The 16,386-nt window shown below is 41.2% G+C and overlaps 1 protein-coding gene across 10 annotated transcripts in view; it reads right to left on the bottom strand.

The window, feature by feature from the left end:
- Positions 1 to 16,386, bottom strand: part of LOC146506730 (uncharacterized) — a 45,459-nt gene that overhangs the window by 12,690 nt on the left and 16,383 nt on the right. For 9 of the 10 annotated variants that reach the window (XM_085179893.1, XM_085179894.1, XM_085179891.1 and 6 more), the window contains 7 exons: positions 10,992 to 11,141; positions 9,751 to 10,082; positions 6,232 to 9,672; positions 4,295 to 4,846; positions 2,750 to 2,838; positions 1,607 to 1,828; positions 1,196 to 1,360 (listed from right to left, as the gene is read on the bottom strand). In XM_085179893.1, coding sequence (XP_085036019.1) covers positions 1,196 to 1,360; positions 1,607 to 1,828; positions 2,750 to 2,838; positions 4,295 to 4,846; positions 6,232 to 9,672; positions 9,751 to 10,082; positions 10,992 to 11,141 — 4,951 coding nt within the window. Of the gene's footprint in view, positions 1 to 1,195; positions 1,361 to 1,606; positions 1,829 to 2,749; positions 4,847 to 6,231; positions 9,673 to 9,750; positions 10,083 to 10,991; positions 11,142 to 16,386 lie in introns of those variants that run through there. The other variant, XR_014877169.1, reaches the window with a different exon arrangement.

The raw sequence follows: 16,386 nt of genomic DNA, 5'->3' as shown, positions 1-16,386 counted from the left end.
ATTTTCTCATTTTTGACATACTGTTTAAGCACAGTTGATCTAATCAGACAAAATTTAAAATACGAGTAGAAAAAAAGCATACTGCATACTGTCATATACCATATTATAAAACATGTTATAAAACATAATTTCCTTAAGTTTTCACAGCAATTTATCAAACAGTAAAAACATTACAAATATAAAAGGCAACATCAAAACTAGCATTAATCTTGCAACATAAATAATCAAATAAATAATCAAATGTAGCCCAGAAAAAAGATTATTAACCCAACCGGTTGGGCAGATGGCTGCTCCACCGTGAGCCTGGTTCTGCCAGAGGTTTCTTCCTGTTAAAAGGGAGTTTTTCCTTCTCACTGTCCACAAAGTGCTTGCTCATAGGGAGTCATCTGATTGTTGGGTTGTCTCTGTTGTCTTTGTATTATTGTAGGGTCTTTACCTTACAATATAAGGTGCCCTGATGCAACTGTTGTTGTGATTTGGAGGTATGCAAATAAAACAAATAATTATTTTTAAAAATCCTTGATGCACCTTTTTTTTTTTTTGCTTCAATGCTTCATTTAAGCTACAACTTCATAGCACTCAGTTGTCACCATGTAAACAAAAGCATTTCATCCACATTTGCCACTAAAAATAGTCCTGCAGTAGAAACGTCTCTTAGAGCATCCTAGTGATGAAACAACACTACATTATGCCCCACACAGAAAGACTGATAATTCAACAGCATTTTTTTTTTATCAGTTTTATAGTTTAATTAATTAAATGATATTAAAATGAAGACAGATTTTTTTTTTTTTGCCTCCACAGACAAGTAAAACTACACATAGGCCAGTAAAACGCTAATTCACTGACCCAGTGCATTATTAACATTATTTATTAACATCTACACCGTCATAACGTCTGTTTTATTCAGCAGAAAAGTTGTATCAAAGCACAGGGGAAACCTTAGGGAGGGCTGATATTCTCGCTTGTCTTCATTGCAGCCACCAATGCAGCGACACACACACACACACACACACACACACACACACACACACACACACACACACACACACACACACACACACACACACACACACACACACACACACAGTTTAGTTGTATGATTCAACTAAAAAGATGAGAAACAGCAAGATAACTGCAAGGGAGGCTCATCCAATGCTATCAAATGAAAGCTGTCGTAGCTGTGTTTACATACCTCCATGAGAAATGACTCTTTTGTAGGGTTCAATGCACTTCATATCAATGCGGTGCTCCTGCTCTCCGATCACCACGCTCCTCCACAGCCTGCTTTCCTCTGCTGCTCTGTGGCCTGGATCTCTTGATGCCGCTCCGGCACCCAAAACGGACTCCTCTGAGTCCCCTGAGGTGACATAAGATCGAATCAAATACATATTAACAGTTTGATTTTAATTTAATAGACAACATATAATGGAGAGCTGATGGGCCAGTAGTTTTGACATGAGGCTGACAAGCTGTGTCTTTACTTTTTTCACATTTTACCCTTAACTCCTATCTGTAAAAATTTGCATGCTGTAAAAAGCCTGTAAAATATAGTCTTTGTATTTTTTTATTGTGGCTGTTCCAATGAGAAGGTGTCTGCTGTCACCATGTTTATTAAGTTCCAGTGAGTCGGCCTCGTCAGGTGTGTCCAAGTCATCTAAGTTGACATCCAGGTCATCCCCAGTATCCAAGCCGTCATCCTCTGTATCCAGGGTGTCTTCTGAAAGAAGAGACCCCTCACTGTGGTCCAGGGACACGTTCATCGGTGGAGCTGCCAGCTTTCTCCTTTGATTGGACCCGCCAGATATATCAGTTGAGGAGGGCTGGTCTGTGCAGAGAAAGTCATTTGTTTATAAGGGTTTTTTTTCCCCACTCTTCATTTTTTGATCATTTATAGATTATCATATGAACACCTTATGAAAATAAATGTTTTTATTTATTTATTTTAAATCAACAAAAATTTAATTTTAAGGATCTTTGGTAAATCCTCCTAAATGAAGAATCCTTTTGATGTCTGTCTGTCCATCCATCTGAATGGGCACTCTCTTCAGGCTGAGAACCATGGTCTTATTGATGGCAATGCTTTGGTTGAAAGTGATTAAATGGCTTTTAGCATTGAGCCAGATACTCTATACTCCTGAACCACCCCAAAAGGATATTTGCGTGGGATGCAGTTAAATGCCTTTTCTGAGTCAACAGAATAAATAGATTGACGAGGAAGAATGCAGTGCTCATTGTGGGGGTTGAACACTGAACTAGCTCTTAAACACTGCAAGGATATTTGAGTGTGTGAGAAAATTTTTCCCAAGCAGTCTGAGGTTTGACTAACCGACATACTCTCCTCTCTGGTACCATGCCATTTAACAGGTTATAAGTGATTCACCTTGCTGGCACAGAATACCATTTTAAGCCCGTCTAACTTTGTTATTTAAAGAAATGGGGGCAGATTATGTACCTCTGTGACAGGGCTGCTAGTAACAAAGTAATGAAGACATCATTTAATATGAATGATTCAGTCAGTGTTAAGTGTTAACAAACAAACAGTCCCTGTGAAAATGATGAGGTACAATGAGGGGACTGAAATTAAGTGAAAGTGCAGTGAATGTCCACAGAAAAACTTCAGAAAGTTTTTCTGAAGTTTTCAGAACTACTGTCTGTCTCCGCAGAAGTAAAATATAAAGAAATGCAATTGTGCACAGTACAATCAAATTTATAGAAAATCACACAAACAATGCAAACGTTTAATTACCTTCTTTGTTTTCCATGTCATCTGTAGCGTCTTCATTGGATGCCATCTTCATCATCATCCCAGCTGCACCAACTTCCTGTTGGGAGTGTCTGCTCACAGGCTCAGAAATACAATAGTGAGCCACAACATAAATTATCATTGCTACAACTACTGCCACCAGAGGCACAACTACACAAAGTATTGGGCCAAACAAGCCAAATACAATCATCTATATAGTGAAAAGCACTAACTGTTCCCATGACACTGAATCCGAGTGAGTGTAAAATGTGTTTGTTTCACTCAGGACATGAAATAATTTAGAAGTGACAAAGCAGACAGAGAGAAACGCACTCACTGCTTCATTCCCAGGCTGCACGTGTGGGCTGAAGAAACAATGCTGAGCAGTGTTGGAAGCTCCCCCCTCCCTAAACTAAAGCCCCTCTAACAGACCCTGATTTGAATAAGGCCTCTAACAATAGAGAGAAGCAACATAGAGAGAGCACTTACATATGATTATATGCACAGACGTGCAAAAGGTTTTCTTTTTCCCTTTAAAGAAAACTCCATCTTATGGGCTTCTACCTTTCCCTCAACCTGTCTTCTCTGAACACGAGTGACTGAACCTCTCTCCCCACTATCAAGTCACATGACCACTTGATTATTGAAAAGCCTATTGTCCGTGTATGGAAACTCACAGGCACACAAACCAAATGAAAGACAGGGGAGAGCTGTGTATCCCAAAGAGGCCGCACATTATCAGAATTACAAAGTGGAGCAAAACACAAACCATTATGAAAAAACTGACCTGCAATAATCACACACATACTCAAATGAACAGGATGCATGCACAGCCACATGTGAAACACATGCATACAACCTAGAGACTGATTACACAACTTGACTTTTGTTTTTTAAAAACACCACATAAAAAATCCCTTAGAGGCATATTTATCTACATATTCACTACTATATGTACATAAAGGACTATATTTTGCTAACTGTACATTAGAAATGACCCCATTTCTGCTTATATAATCATTTTTTAAATGTATAAAACCTATAATATGGTGCAGTCACTCTTTACATTGGAACTATTATGCTTTTCTTCCTATGGATAATACTGCAATGTCCTTGATCCTTGTAATGCCTTATACAAGTGCAGTGGAGTGAGATTTGGGTTATAAGTAGTGAACAAAATTTGAGACCACTGGACCATTTTCATTTTCCAGTTCTTATGGTTTTTAGTGCAAAAACACATTTAGCCTAAAAATTAGTAAAGAGAATGATGAGAAGAATGCCTTGCTGCTTTGACCACTAAAAAAAGAACTACAAGATTAATCTATGCTGCCACCTTGTGGTTCAAAACAACATTGCATGTGATTTTTTTCTAGTCTGTTTAAAAAGACCAGTGATAGAAAATCTTTACTAAGCAAGGGGACATAAGAAGGGTCTGACTCTTAGCTAATGAAAGTAGTACAGCTTAAATTCCAGAAAAGAGTAAAAACTGAGGTTTTACACAGTAAATAACCTGATGTGCTGACTGAGTCTATATAAATGAAAGCTCACCTTGACAGGGGAAAATGAACATATCCCTCCAGCACATACCGTGCGTGATCCTCTGTCTCAGTGTGGACATCTGATTGATAGAAAGGCTTGCCTTCAGACTGATAATGAGCATGGTCTGACTGAGACTCATACTGACCCTGGCTGTTAGCTGGATATTGAGAGTATTGGAAGTCAGAAGTGCACAAAGAGGTGGAGGCAACTATATACTGACTTTCAGCTGTGTCCTGACACCTGAAGCGTGTGTCACTCAAGTGGTTTGGAGATTTATCTCCAGCTTCAAAATAGTTCTCAGTCTGCTCGTATCTGTATTTTGTAGCCGTGGCATCAGTTGTAAACTCGGCATAGACGTCAGTGGCATCCTGCTGTTGGCTGGATTTGCTCTCTACAAAGGCTGGATAGGTGCACTGGTTTTCAGTTCTTTGATCGATGTGATGATAGTTATAGCCATACTGGGTTTGACCCTGAGTTGTGTTCTGTTGTCCGGACCACTGGTATGCAGCATTTTCTTGAGCAGGGTGGGACGACAGTTGTGATGTTATGTCTTGGTGTCTTCTTTTAAAGGAAAAAGGGGATAATTGAAGAGAGAGTGGAAAAATATTCAGAATTAATACACATAGAGTCACAGTTATACTTTTTATCTGTACAATGTTTTTAGTCTATCCATTCATAAACCAAACACCTAAAAAGTGGAGTGATAATATATCATTGGGAAAATTTGGGGCCTTGAAGGCGACATTACCCTTTTTTTGTTTGTTTATTCTTCTCTAAACGTGCAAAGACACAAATGCATGTTCATGGGTACCAGGGTGACAAGATTTAAATTTCAGCCATTTTTCTACCAATCAACAGGTGGCAGTAATGTGCCGAAAAAAACAAATATGTCTCTGGAAAAGGAAGGAAGCAAAGATGACTATGAAAACTATAGAATGAGCAGAGAAAAATCCAGTTGTTCTTTTTTTAAGATGTATATTTGCATACATTGATTAGGGCTTAAGGACATTTACATTATGTTTTGTGAAACTAAACTTAACCCAACAGGACTATTTCAACAGTGTTTAAAATCAGCAATAAAGAGAATGAAATAAAATGTCTTCAACATTGTAGGCCAAAGATATATTTGTAATTCTCTGAAATACAGAACAGGCTCCACTTCATAGACAGTATATTCTATTGATTTATTTACTAAAGAACTATTGAAGCTAAAGGTACCAGTGCATGAATGAACACACACACACACACGCACGCACGCACGCACACACGCACGCACGCACGCACGCACGCACAATGCCAACACCTTGCAAGAGAGCTAAGGGAGCTGTTTCCATTAGCTGTGGTGGGTCTGCAGCTGTAATGAGGTAGGTAATGCATATCTAATGAGGCATAAACAGATTTATAAACACACTCAAAAACACACAGAGCTGCAGATCAAACCAGGCTGCTAAACACATGAGATATGCTTCCATTCACACGCAAGGTTTGCTTCTTTCTCACTCACACTCACATATTATATACAAACATAGTCCCTTCAGGCTCTTATCCTCTGTCAGTCACTCATCCATCCGTCCATACACACACCAGACTCTGGTGCTTAGGTGTTCCTTCTGGCTCGTGAGTTCAGTTATGTTCAGTTATCTAAAAGACTTCATTGAGAAAACTTTTGAAACTAAAAGAATTAAGGGAAAGTGAAAGGAAGAAGGGCTGCCTGTGTGTGTCTGTGTGTGTAGTTGCGTGTGTGTGAATGAGAGAGAAATACAGGTCCGTGTGCGCAGGCATTTTCATTTATTTGCCGTTAGCAGCCTGAGAATAGAAAAGTCTATCAAGTAAAGAAGACAGAGTGCTGCAGAATTACTTCTATATCTTCCCTACTCAGCACAAATGAAGTCACCTCTAACTCCGGAGTATTTGGAAAGCATATGCATTTGGATTGTGTTTCTTACCTTAAATTGGGTAAATAATTATCTTGTGAAGCTCCAGTGTCTCCAGGCTGTTGTCCAATAGACCATTTATCCCAATCTTCGGTCCTTATAGGTCGTTCATCACGGTAATCCACTCTGCTCAGTGGAAACCCATCTCTCTTTGGCTCATGTGTTTGTAATCCTGCTTGCTGAAATGAAGACCCTCCAATTAGGTCATCACTAAAGCTCAGCAGGTCTGAAGATGCAAACTCTTGTCTTTCTTCCCTCTCTCTTTGCACTTCTGAAGTCCATTTTGGAAGGATAGCGTTCTCAAGTGTGTTGATTTCCTCATCCTGTTCCTCATCGTCATTTTCCTCTTCCATTAAATCTCCAGAAAATGGTAATCCTAGTGTTTTGTCAATGCAAACACTTGTTTCATTTACTGGGGTGCCAATCAGAGAGCTGGCATGAGAGGCCGAACTGTTGGTAAGCACAGGGGATTGTGGCTCCGACGTGGTTTGGGATGTGTCCTCTCTCCTTAACTGAGTCCCCCAGACTTGGAAGTTACCCAAGGAAGCAGGACATGTATAAGGAGCAGGTGGCGTCTCCCCGCCTTCGTCTGAATCTTCCATTGAGATCTGTGAGTGGACATAAACCTCCTCTCTGATTTTCAAGAAGTGATCTGATGGATATCTTAATGATGGAGACACACTGCGGGGCACAATGCTTGACTCACTGTCATAATTTCCTTCTGACTGACTGGAGCTTGTTGGTCTTGAATCAGACTGATGAAAAGCTTCTGAGTCATTTTTCGATTGGCTGGGACTGATAATTTCTGGAACCACGTGACAGTCAGTTGCACTATCACGAGTTGCTTCGTAAGGAGTTGATTCAACAGGTTGATTTTGGTCTGCATTGGGAGCACTGTCAGTTCCTCTGACTTGGTGTAGCTTACTTGGCAGTGTTTCTTTGTCATAATTTTGTTTTGCAGCTTGGGCCTGAAGTTGCAGTACCGAGGCTGCATATGACAGTATGCTAAATGTCTCCAGGGACTTTTTTGTTGCCTTTGATTGCCTTTCACTCCGTTTAGGTCTGTCATGGCACTCTCTTGTAGCTTCTTTTACCGTGCCAGATACGATGATGTATTCCATTTCTAGGCCAAGTTCATCTGGACTATCTGTGCAACCACTGTCTGGGTTTTCCAGTAGGTCCTTCTCTCCACCTGGACTGGAGCTCAGAGATACAGTTTCTGTTGTTTTTCCATCTACATGTCTTCTGCTCCCATCTGTAGCTCCCACCTGACTTTCAGTGGCATGCTCACCTTCATTGGTCGTCACATAGGCTGGGAATAATGTTTGGTCAGCCTGGATTTGTGGTTCAGCAGCTTCCTCTGGATACTGTGAAATTTGCCGAGTGCCAGTGGAGCAGTTGACCAGAAGAAATGGGGAATGATCTCTGGGTTGCTCTATCTCAGTCTCCACTGATCCTTCTCTGCTTCGGCCACCCATCTCACTGGCTGCCTCAAAGAGAAACACTTGGTCGTCTGGCTGTTCTTTATTTGTGATATCTACTCTCTGATCTGTCAGAATGGGTTTGCTCACAGCTATAAAAGGGCTAGACTGCTCCTCAAGCTGTATCATGTCTACTACAGGGCAGCCAGAGGTGTCAGGGGAGGATGCCAGGCTCCATGTACCTGCTCCTACGTTGTCATATTCAGAGGTGGAGGTCACCATGCCACAGATGGGTAACTGCCACACGTCAGTGCCCTCATAGGTGGATGTGTCATCGTCATCATCTGCAGAGTTCTTGCGACTCTGAGCACCTTGTACATCGATGCCTTCTGTTTCTTCACCCTGCATTGTGCCCTCTGCAGCCTCGATGACTATTTTCACAACTTCAGGCGTCTGCTTAAATGCTTCACACGGATCACTCTTCTCTTCTAAATTGTCTTCTTCTTCCTTTTTGTTGGCATGTGTCCCGACAGTGTCAGTGGCATCCACTGAATCTATGTGACTAAGGTCCTTTCCATTTTCAGGTGCTTCTGGAGTCGTCATTGCGGAAGAGCTGTCTTCCTGTATGGTGGTGTTCCACATCTCCATTCCACCATCTGAGTATCCCAGTGGACTTTCTACAGATGTTCCACCCTTGATATTGGTGTTCAATCCACAGAAAGAACCAGAGTTTTGAGATAAGTTCTCAGGGGTTGTGAGAGGTGATAAACTGTCATCCCGGATTGTCATATTCCACATATCCAACGATTCAGGGTAAGACGTGGTGGTCCCGCTATCAGATTTAAGAAATCCTTTCTGTGCAGAGTACGTCCAGAAGTCTAAAAGCTCCATCTGTTGCTCCCTTTTTTTTCTGTGGACCCCCTCGTCCTCTTCTTTAGATGTGTCTGGTGTTAAAGTGTTCAGGATTGTTTTCTTTGTGGCCAAAGCTGCTCTTTCTTGTACTCCAATAATAGCAGGTTTGCCTTTTCTAGTTAAGTCTTCCTCTGGTGGCGTCAGCTGGAGATCATCCAAAGTAATAGGTTTCCACTCATCCTTCCAGTTTTCATAGGATTCAGTCTGCTCTGTGATCAAACTAAGCTGAGGGTCAAGACTTTTCCCTTTGTGGTGGGAATTCTCTGACTTTAAGATCTCTTGTCTGCTTTCCTTTTCTGTCATGTTACCGACTAAGTCTTTGCCTCCAACTTCTTCTAAAATATTAGGTGGGCTCTCAGAATCTTTGGGTCTATTCCACATGTTGTTATCACTTGAGGACAATGCTCCTTGTGTGTCAAAGCCCAGTTCATCCCAGGTCTCCGACAAAGAAGATGACACACTGTCTTTATGCTGTAGGCAATTGATCCTTTCAACAACATCTTCTGGAAAGAACCTGACGCCACAACTGCTGGGTGGGCGGCTACCAACCAGGCTGTTGACCGGGGTTGGAGGGACCACGGTGTCAATCATCTCATTCCCATGGCTTGAACCGCGGCGATCAATTGAACAATTTCCACTTTCCAGACCTCCCACTGAGTTGGGAGCAGAGAAATCAAGAAAGCTTAGCTCATCGAGCTCTGACAGACTAGAGCTCCCTGCTCTTCTTTCATCTTCATCTCCTCTTTCTCCAGAATTTGCCACTTCTCCTCCTGCTGGCATAGACTGGTCACTGCTATGCAGCGGGTCAAAATGAAACAGGTCAAAGTTATCGCTCCTGTGTCTGCTCGAGCGGTGTTTCTTCCTCTCTGGGGGGACAGGAGGGGAAAGAGATAGCAACCCCAAAGGAGAGGGGTTTCTCAGAAAGAGTCCTCCTGGCCCTGCTGCTGGACCACCACCAGCTATCACCTCACCCACCGGACTGTCATCACTAAGGAAAATCGAACTCTCTTTGGAGGAGCGGCTGCTACGAATGGTGGTCATTCCGCTATCAGGGCTCACTAGCTCCCCACCGACATTGACTCCTGCACCTCCTGCGTCCTCGTCACCATCTCCCATTACCCTGTTTGCGGGAGATAAAACAAAAGTATGAGTGAACATAATTTTTTCTCTAAAAACTGTAGACATTCAGAGATTCTACCTTGCTATTGCCACTGTGTCGCCATTGCCTCCTTCTGCTCTCTCTATATCAGAACCATCCATGTCATTGATGCCAGACGATCCCTGGGAGAACTCCACACTGCCTGCTACTCCGTCTGTGGAAGAAGTCCTACTGCTGGGGTGGCAGGCTAAAACAGAACTACGCCGGTCGACAAAGTCCTTAAGGATGCCCTGGATCTCCTCCGCGAGCAGTGGTGGAGTACCAGAGGATGCAGAGGTGTTCAGTGGGATATGATAAACCTGAAGACTCTCCAGAGCCTCCAGTTCACCAGAAAGAGACCAGCTGGAGGATTCTTCAAGCTCGGAGCAGATCTGCAATGAGAAGCTTGTTTAAATATATCACCTAATCCTTATTTTATTTAGTTCATCTTTTTGAATGGTTTGATTACTAGAGTGAGGCCATATCTTACATATCTGTCTAGTTTCTAGAACAAGCAGTTTGACTACTATGCTTTTCACCCAAAAAAATCTGTTTGAAGCTGGAATACATATTTGAGACTTGTAATAAAGGTGTCACAACATATGAAGTATAAAAAAACCCACTGATGTTACAAATACAGTGCAACAAAAACAAACAAACAAACAAACAAAACATATTTTTTAATTTTTCTTTCCTTACCCACAAAACTGAGTTGCTGTTGTATGAAGGAATATTAGGGCCACATTTAGAAAAAAAGCATTATTAAAGCATTATTGGTCCTTCTGACCATATGCAGTTTTAAGCGCACTTATACTTACCCACGCTGTGTTTATGTGCTAAAAGAGAAATCATTTCCTTACAACTAAAGCTGAGTCATTAAATCTTCTACACAAGGCATTTTGTAGAGGGTATAGGAGCTGTGGCAGTGAAACAACTGCAATCTCCACATTTTGACTTTAGCTTAGTTCAATGTATATGACATAAAACATATCCTAGCGTAATAAGAAAAGTAAAAACAAAACGGGCATTTTTGGACCAGCAAAATTAAAAGGATGAGATGCCAGGTGATTATACACTAATGCTGCGGCACACATTTTAGTTAATAAAAAAACTTGTTTCTGGTCTCCTTCATAAGGTATTTCTTTTGACACATTATTTTCAGAGTCAGAGAAATATTTAAAAAGAAATTAATATTTATTCAATTTACTAAAGACACCATTACAGAGCTGTGAGTATTTAAGAAGCACTTTATGTTTCATTCCTGACATATGATTGTTTGTTGCTTCTGATGAATATTTTACCTGTTTCAGGATATCTGTGTTGTTTGAGTAGACAGCCACCTGCTGGCGGGGATGGTGAACTGAATCACTGATGGATAAGAGAACCACAATACCATCAAACCTATGGTGGTGACTGAACGATTTAAGCACATCCAGATAATCATGCCAGTCCTGAAAGTGACAAAAAAGGACAAACATTAAATTTTTACTACTAAGTAAAAAAAATTCTTCAAATTAATGATGAACCTTTTCTATTTTTATATACAGCCACATAGGAAACTTTGTAAGACTCTGCCTTTTATTGCACATATGATTTAATGTAATTTAGTAAAACTTGAGTGGTTTCAGAAAAAAAAGCCCTTTATCTGTAGCAATGAGAGACGAAGCTGTCAAAGCACACAGAGGGGTAGAGAGACACTTTGTGATTTATTGTTTGGAAATTAACTGTTTGCTCTTAAAACAGCCACCATGCACAGATTATGGTAATTCAGTGACACACACAGTGATTGATGGATGGAAAGTTGCATTAATTAATTGTTTTGTTTGTCAAGGGAACTTGTTTTTTTCTTTCTCTCTGGAATGATTAACAACAATGTTATGGGAACCGTAATTTGCTATGCTATAAAGTGTGCAAAGTGATACTTTTGAAAACATATTTGCTTGATTAATCTAGATTTGCTGTACAACTGTTTGTTTTGTAAAGTTCTCAAAATTGTTGCCGTGCTTATTTAAGTAGACCTTTTTAAACAAAAGAGATATTTAGAGTAAAACTAATAAAGGAAGTTTGACTTTTGTGTGTGTGTCTGCTGCAGACATGAAAACCTATTTCTTCTTGTGTTGCCAGATCGTGTCAGTCCAATGATGTTTCAGCATATGCATTTCTTTGCTGTGCAGTCGGCGTGTGTGTGTGTGTGGTCCGTCTCACTGCTTAAGCCTGTGCATGCGAGTGTGTGTATTTGTATCGGACCACTGAAAGTGATTGATGAGAGCTTCTGGCGCTGTATCTGCCCAGGCTGTGTCAATATTAACCTGTGAGGATGAGGGGGCCACAATACTCCTCCCACTGTTCCTCCCTCCATCCCTCCATCCTTCTCTCGCTCCACAATATGGCTGCTGTCAGACTCGGGCTCATCAATCCTCACACACACACACAACTGTCACTTCACTGACACTGCCATTTCTCAACACTGATATCCTGATGAGTGTAATGAAGCCTCCCAAGATTCGTTAAAACACACATATTCACTCACATAAGTACAAACACACAAGTAAACGCGCACGTGGCACGAATGCATGCAGACGCACACATGAGTTCACCTGCGCTCGTGTGCTGTGATGCAGGTTTAGGAGCCGACATGAACTGGTGTACGCACATGTGAGATCTAGGAGAGCAATAAAGGCTTCATCATTTATGGTACAATATACACAGAAATGATCAGATGATGCTAGTGAAGCTAAGAGCCAACTGTGTGCATATGCACTCAAAACTACACACACACACAGACACACACACACATGGAAATATAGTGAGAAAACGAGCAGAGTGCGAATCTCTGCGATAACACGCAGGGCGACAGTCTGTCTGCCATTTGGCTCTTAACTGAGTAAATTACTACTCATATTGTCTGCCCCTCCTCTTTCTCCCTCTGCCACCTCCAGATACACAGATTGCCTTTTCTTATAAATTATCAACATGTTAGATATAAAAACCACTTGCTAACTATCTCCATGAATCTTAGGATATGGACACAGAAACCTGTATTTCATTTGTTGCACTTACCGGTGGCCGACTTACCTCGAGAAACCTAGTTACTTTAAATCCTTCACTTGACTTGCTTTTAATTTGACTTTTTAGTAACGTGTTTACCAAAAGCTGAAAGTCCTTGTTCTTGTATAGATAGTTTAAATTCGCAGTCCTTGCTGTCACCTAGCATCAGTGAGAAAACTTGCTTTACATTCTGAAATGGGAGGTGATCTTAAAATGATGAGCTTGGAAAGTCAGCAAGCACGGAGATATTTAACTGATATTTACGGCCAGTGTTGTGGCTTTTTACTACATGCTTCACTGCAGTTCATTGGGTCATTTTGTATGCTCCTTATTCTTAAGTTCCAGCATTAGACAATTGCACTCAGTGGCACTAAAAGCTCAATGGACTACAACTTAAGAAAATATAAAGCGAAGGCAAACTAAGAAAACTCCAAGCAAAACTCCAATTCTGCAAAAGGAGAAAATACAAAGAAATACCATAAAGGTGCAGGAAGCACAGACTATTAGGAGGCACAATAAAGTGATGAAGATGGCTGGGAAAGGACTAATTGTTGCCAAAGTGCAAAATGAGCTTAAGTGAGTTGAATGCTGTTATTCTCCTTCATTCATTATTATTTCATTCAGGCTTCTGTGCTGTTAACTCTGAAGCATTTCGCAGTGGAGTTACTGCAAACTCTATTTGCAGCATGATGCTTTTTTGTGTTTTCACTAAATGCTGATTATATCCTGTAATGCCGGCAGATCTTTTTGATTATGATTTGTCTATTTGCCAGCATCGCATCGAGCTCTTAAGAGCGCAGAAGAAAGAAAGAAGGCAAACAACACCTACACCGACAACTGAAGGAAAAATTATGTTTGCGATTGTGTGGCGTCAGTGTAAGCTGTTTGAGCTCCTTTTTTGGTTTAGACCAGCTGTAACATCAAAACTTTGATGATTACTTGTCACACAGTTGACCTGCAACCATTACTATGAATAGCCAAAATAGGGTTGAACCCACGGTTGACACAACATTTTTGAGTACAATTTCTATGCTTTTTAAAAACAATAAAAATACTTTTTCAATAAACTCAAATGTGTTTTTCTCTCCTTCAACTGTCCTCTTACTTTTTTTTGCATCTTAACTCTTTACATCTTCTTCTCAAACTGTTTATAGACATCTGTTTCTCAGACTAGGCCTTTATCCACACACTTTTCTCTCACACACATACACACACACGCTCTGTCTCTCATTGGCTGTCTTTGCTCCACAGGTAGCAAGTCTTTAGCGGCTGCTTGCAGTTCTCCCAACCTGCCGTCATTATGCACAATAGCCTTAGGTACAAAACTCAGGCCTCATAACTCACGCCCCGCGTGCGTAAATTCCCGTGCAAACACAGTCAAAGCAAAAACACATTTCCTGCTGTCGCCAACATCTCCGGCAAAGAATTAATCAAGCGTTCATCCATTTAGGCTCTTTGCATACCCTTTCCGTCAGAACACAGAATGCTAAGAGAGTTGCGAGTTCTTCTCAGGCGATCGTTTCGCCACCCTGATGAATCCATCAAGCGAGGTTTGATTTATACATCTGTCTGTGATCACAGCGGTACAGCTACAGTAAATGGGGTGGCAAGGAGCGAGCTGACACCTCCCTGCTCAAACACACACATGCAAATGCACGCACACATGTGCAGTATATACCACTTGCCACACACACACACGCATTGCTGAACTCACACACACACACGTACACACACACGCATGTACTCGCATACTAACAGCCATTCACTCTTATTCACACTCCGGCTCACACATGCGTACACAAGAGTATTACTGCTTATGAAGTTTTTGGAAAGACAGAGGGGAAAGGGGAGGGTGGTATGAAAGTTTGCAGAGGAAGAAACCCAAATGTCTTTCAGTCTATCTCATATGGGCCTTCTCCGCATGCTTCATTCACTCAGTTCTAAGTGCGGGGATTTGGGGGCCAAGATGCGAGCACTGAGTCTATAAATGTTTTGTTTTGTTTATTTGTTTGCCCTCAAAGCCTGAGGAAGCCACAGGGGGAGAATGAAAATGGGGAAGAGAAAGACTCAGAAGATTCTTCTTCAGCAGAGATGAGGAAGAAACATCAGCGTAAGATGCTGAAGATGGAGCGGAGACTCTTGTGCAGCATCAAAATGGTTTCAATAAATGCCATATTTTTGTACATGACACAAACAGTATAATGTGCACTGTAGCCAAACAAATTTACATCAAAATATGTATCTTGGAATCTTGTTGATGTGTTTATACCACAAGAGTATTTTTACTATGTAAGAAGATGCAATCTAACACTTAAACTAGTTGGGAAAAAAAACAAAAAAACCATCAAGAAATCCCAGGATACTGTAAATAGAATGCAATCTTTATGCATTCCTTCTTAATATAGGGATGTTTCACATGGCTACAGCACTATGTGCTTTATGAGTCTGCTCACCCAGAAAATCACTACAGCGCAAGAAAGAAAGACACAGAATCCCAGAGAGTAATAGAAAAATAGAGGGGGTGGAGGGGCGGGGCACCCTGGCTTCCTGGTCTTCAATCTTAGTCCCTGGGAGGCCCACCCTGCACCTGCTGTCTCCTAGTGCGTCTCATCAGAAAGGCATTTACTGAGTGCCGTGGCTGCGGGCCCCTTCATTAGCGAGCATAATTATTTGTGCAAGTGGCGTAGGGCAAAACTGGCCCTGCATAAACAAACAGAAGGGCCGGAGGACTGCGAACAAACAACACATTAGAGACAATCAACGTTGCCAAAATGAAACCTAAAGCGCAGCTCAGATGGAGATGGACACGTACGCAAACACAATCAGATAGAACAGAACAAACAAATCTACCTCAACAACACAAAACATCGCATAAATGAAAACAGGAAAAGTAAACAACATCCAAAATAATGCTAACTCATTGGCACTACTGTGTCAGCTTCTGCGGATGTGAGGCGCTGAGCTGACATCTCGCCACGTTTTTGTTGTTCATGCATTTTTAATTGCAAGTATCTGACAAATAATAACAATGACAACAATAAAATGGCTTTCTGTGTTAATACTAAAGCCAAATTCAAATATCTTATTCATATGCTGCACTAATAAGCAGATATCTGTGTAAGTGTGAAGCATCCAACGGGCCTATGGATGTTACTGGTGTTTTCTGATGAGTCATCATGACACCCTTTCTTCCAAATATGGTCACACCCAAGATGGCATCAGCTACAATACTTAAAAATCGAGGCTTCAAAACAGGAGTTAAAAAAAATAGTGGGCGATAGCCCGGTAGTTATGTCCATCTTTTATATACAGCCTTTTCAGGGCAAACTGTGCTGACTATGGAGCTGCTGTGATGAGAAGCCATGGTTCTGTTCTGATTAACCCCACATTGCCCACTTCAGGTAGAAGTGAGTTGCTGTCCCCAGTTAACCCTATAAGGTGTAACCACCTCTTCCCTGAACATAACAACAGCCTGGTGGCCTAACCCTAACCAGAGATTTTATCAACCAGTCTAGCATCTTTTACTAACCCCAACCACAGGAGACGCATCAAAAACAATTTTGTTTCACTTTATTTTCCCATCAAAACCAAAAAAGTACATTCTCCAAAATACAGGGTTTGATGACTCGTACCTCAAACCTTGTTCAT

The sequence above is a fragment of the Neolamprologus multifasciatus genome, chromosome 12 (genome assembly GCF_963576455.1).
Source record: "Neolamprologus multifasciatus chromosome 12, fNeoMul1.2, whole genome shotgun sequence".
NCBI classification, from domain to species: Eukaryota; Metazoa; Chordata; class Actinopteri; order Cichliformes; family Cichlidae; genus Neolamprologus; species Neolamprologus multifasciatus.
Note: the sequence above shows the minus strand (reverse complement) of the source record. Positions and strands in the feature narration are given on the sequence as shown.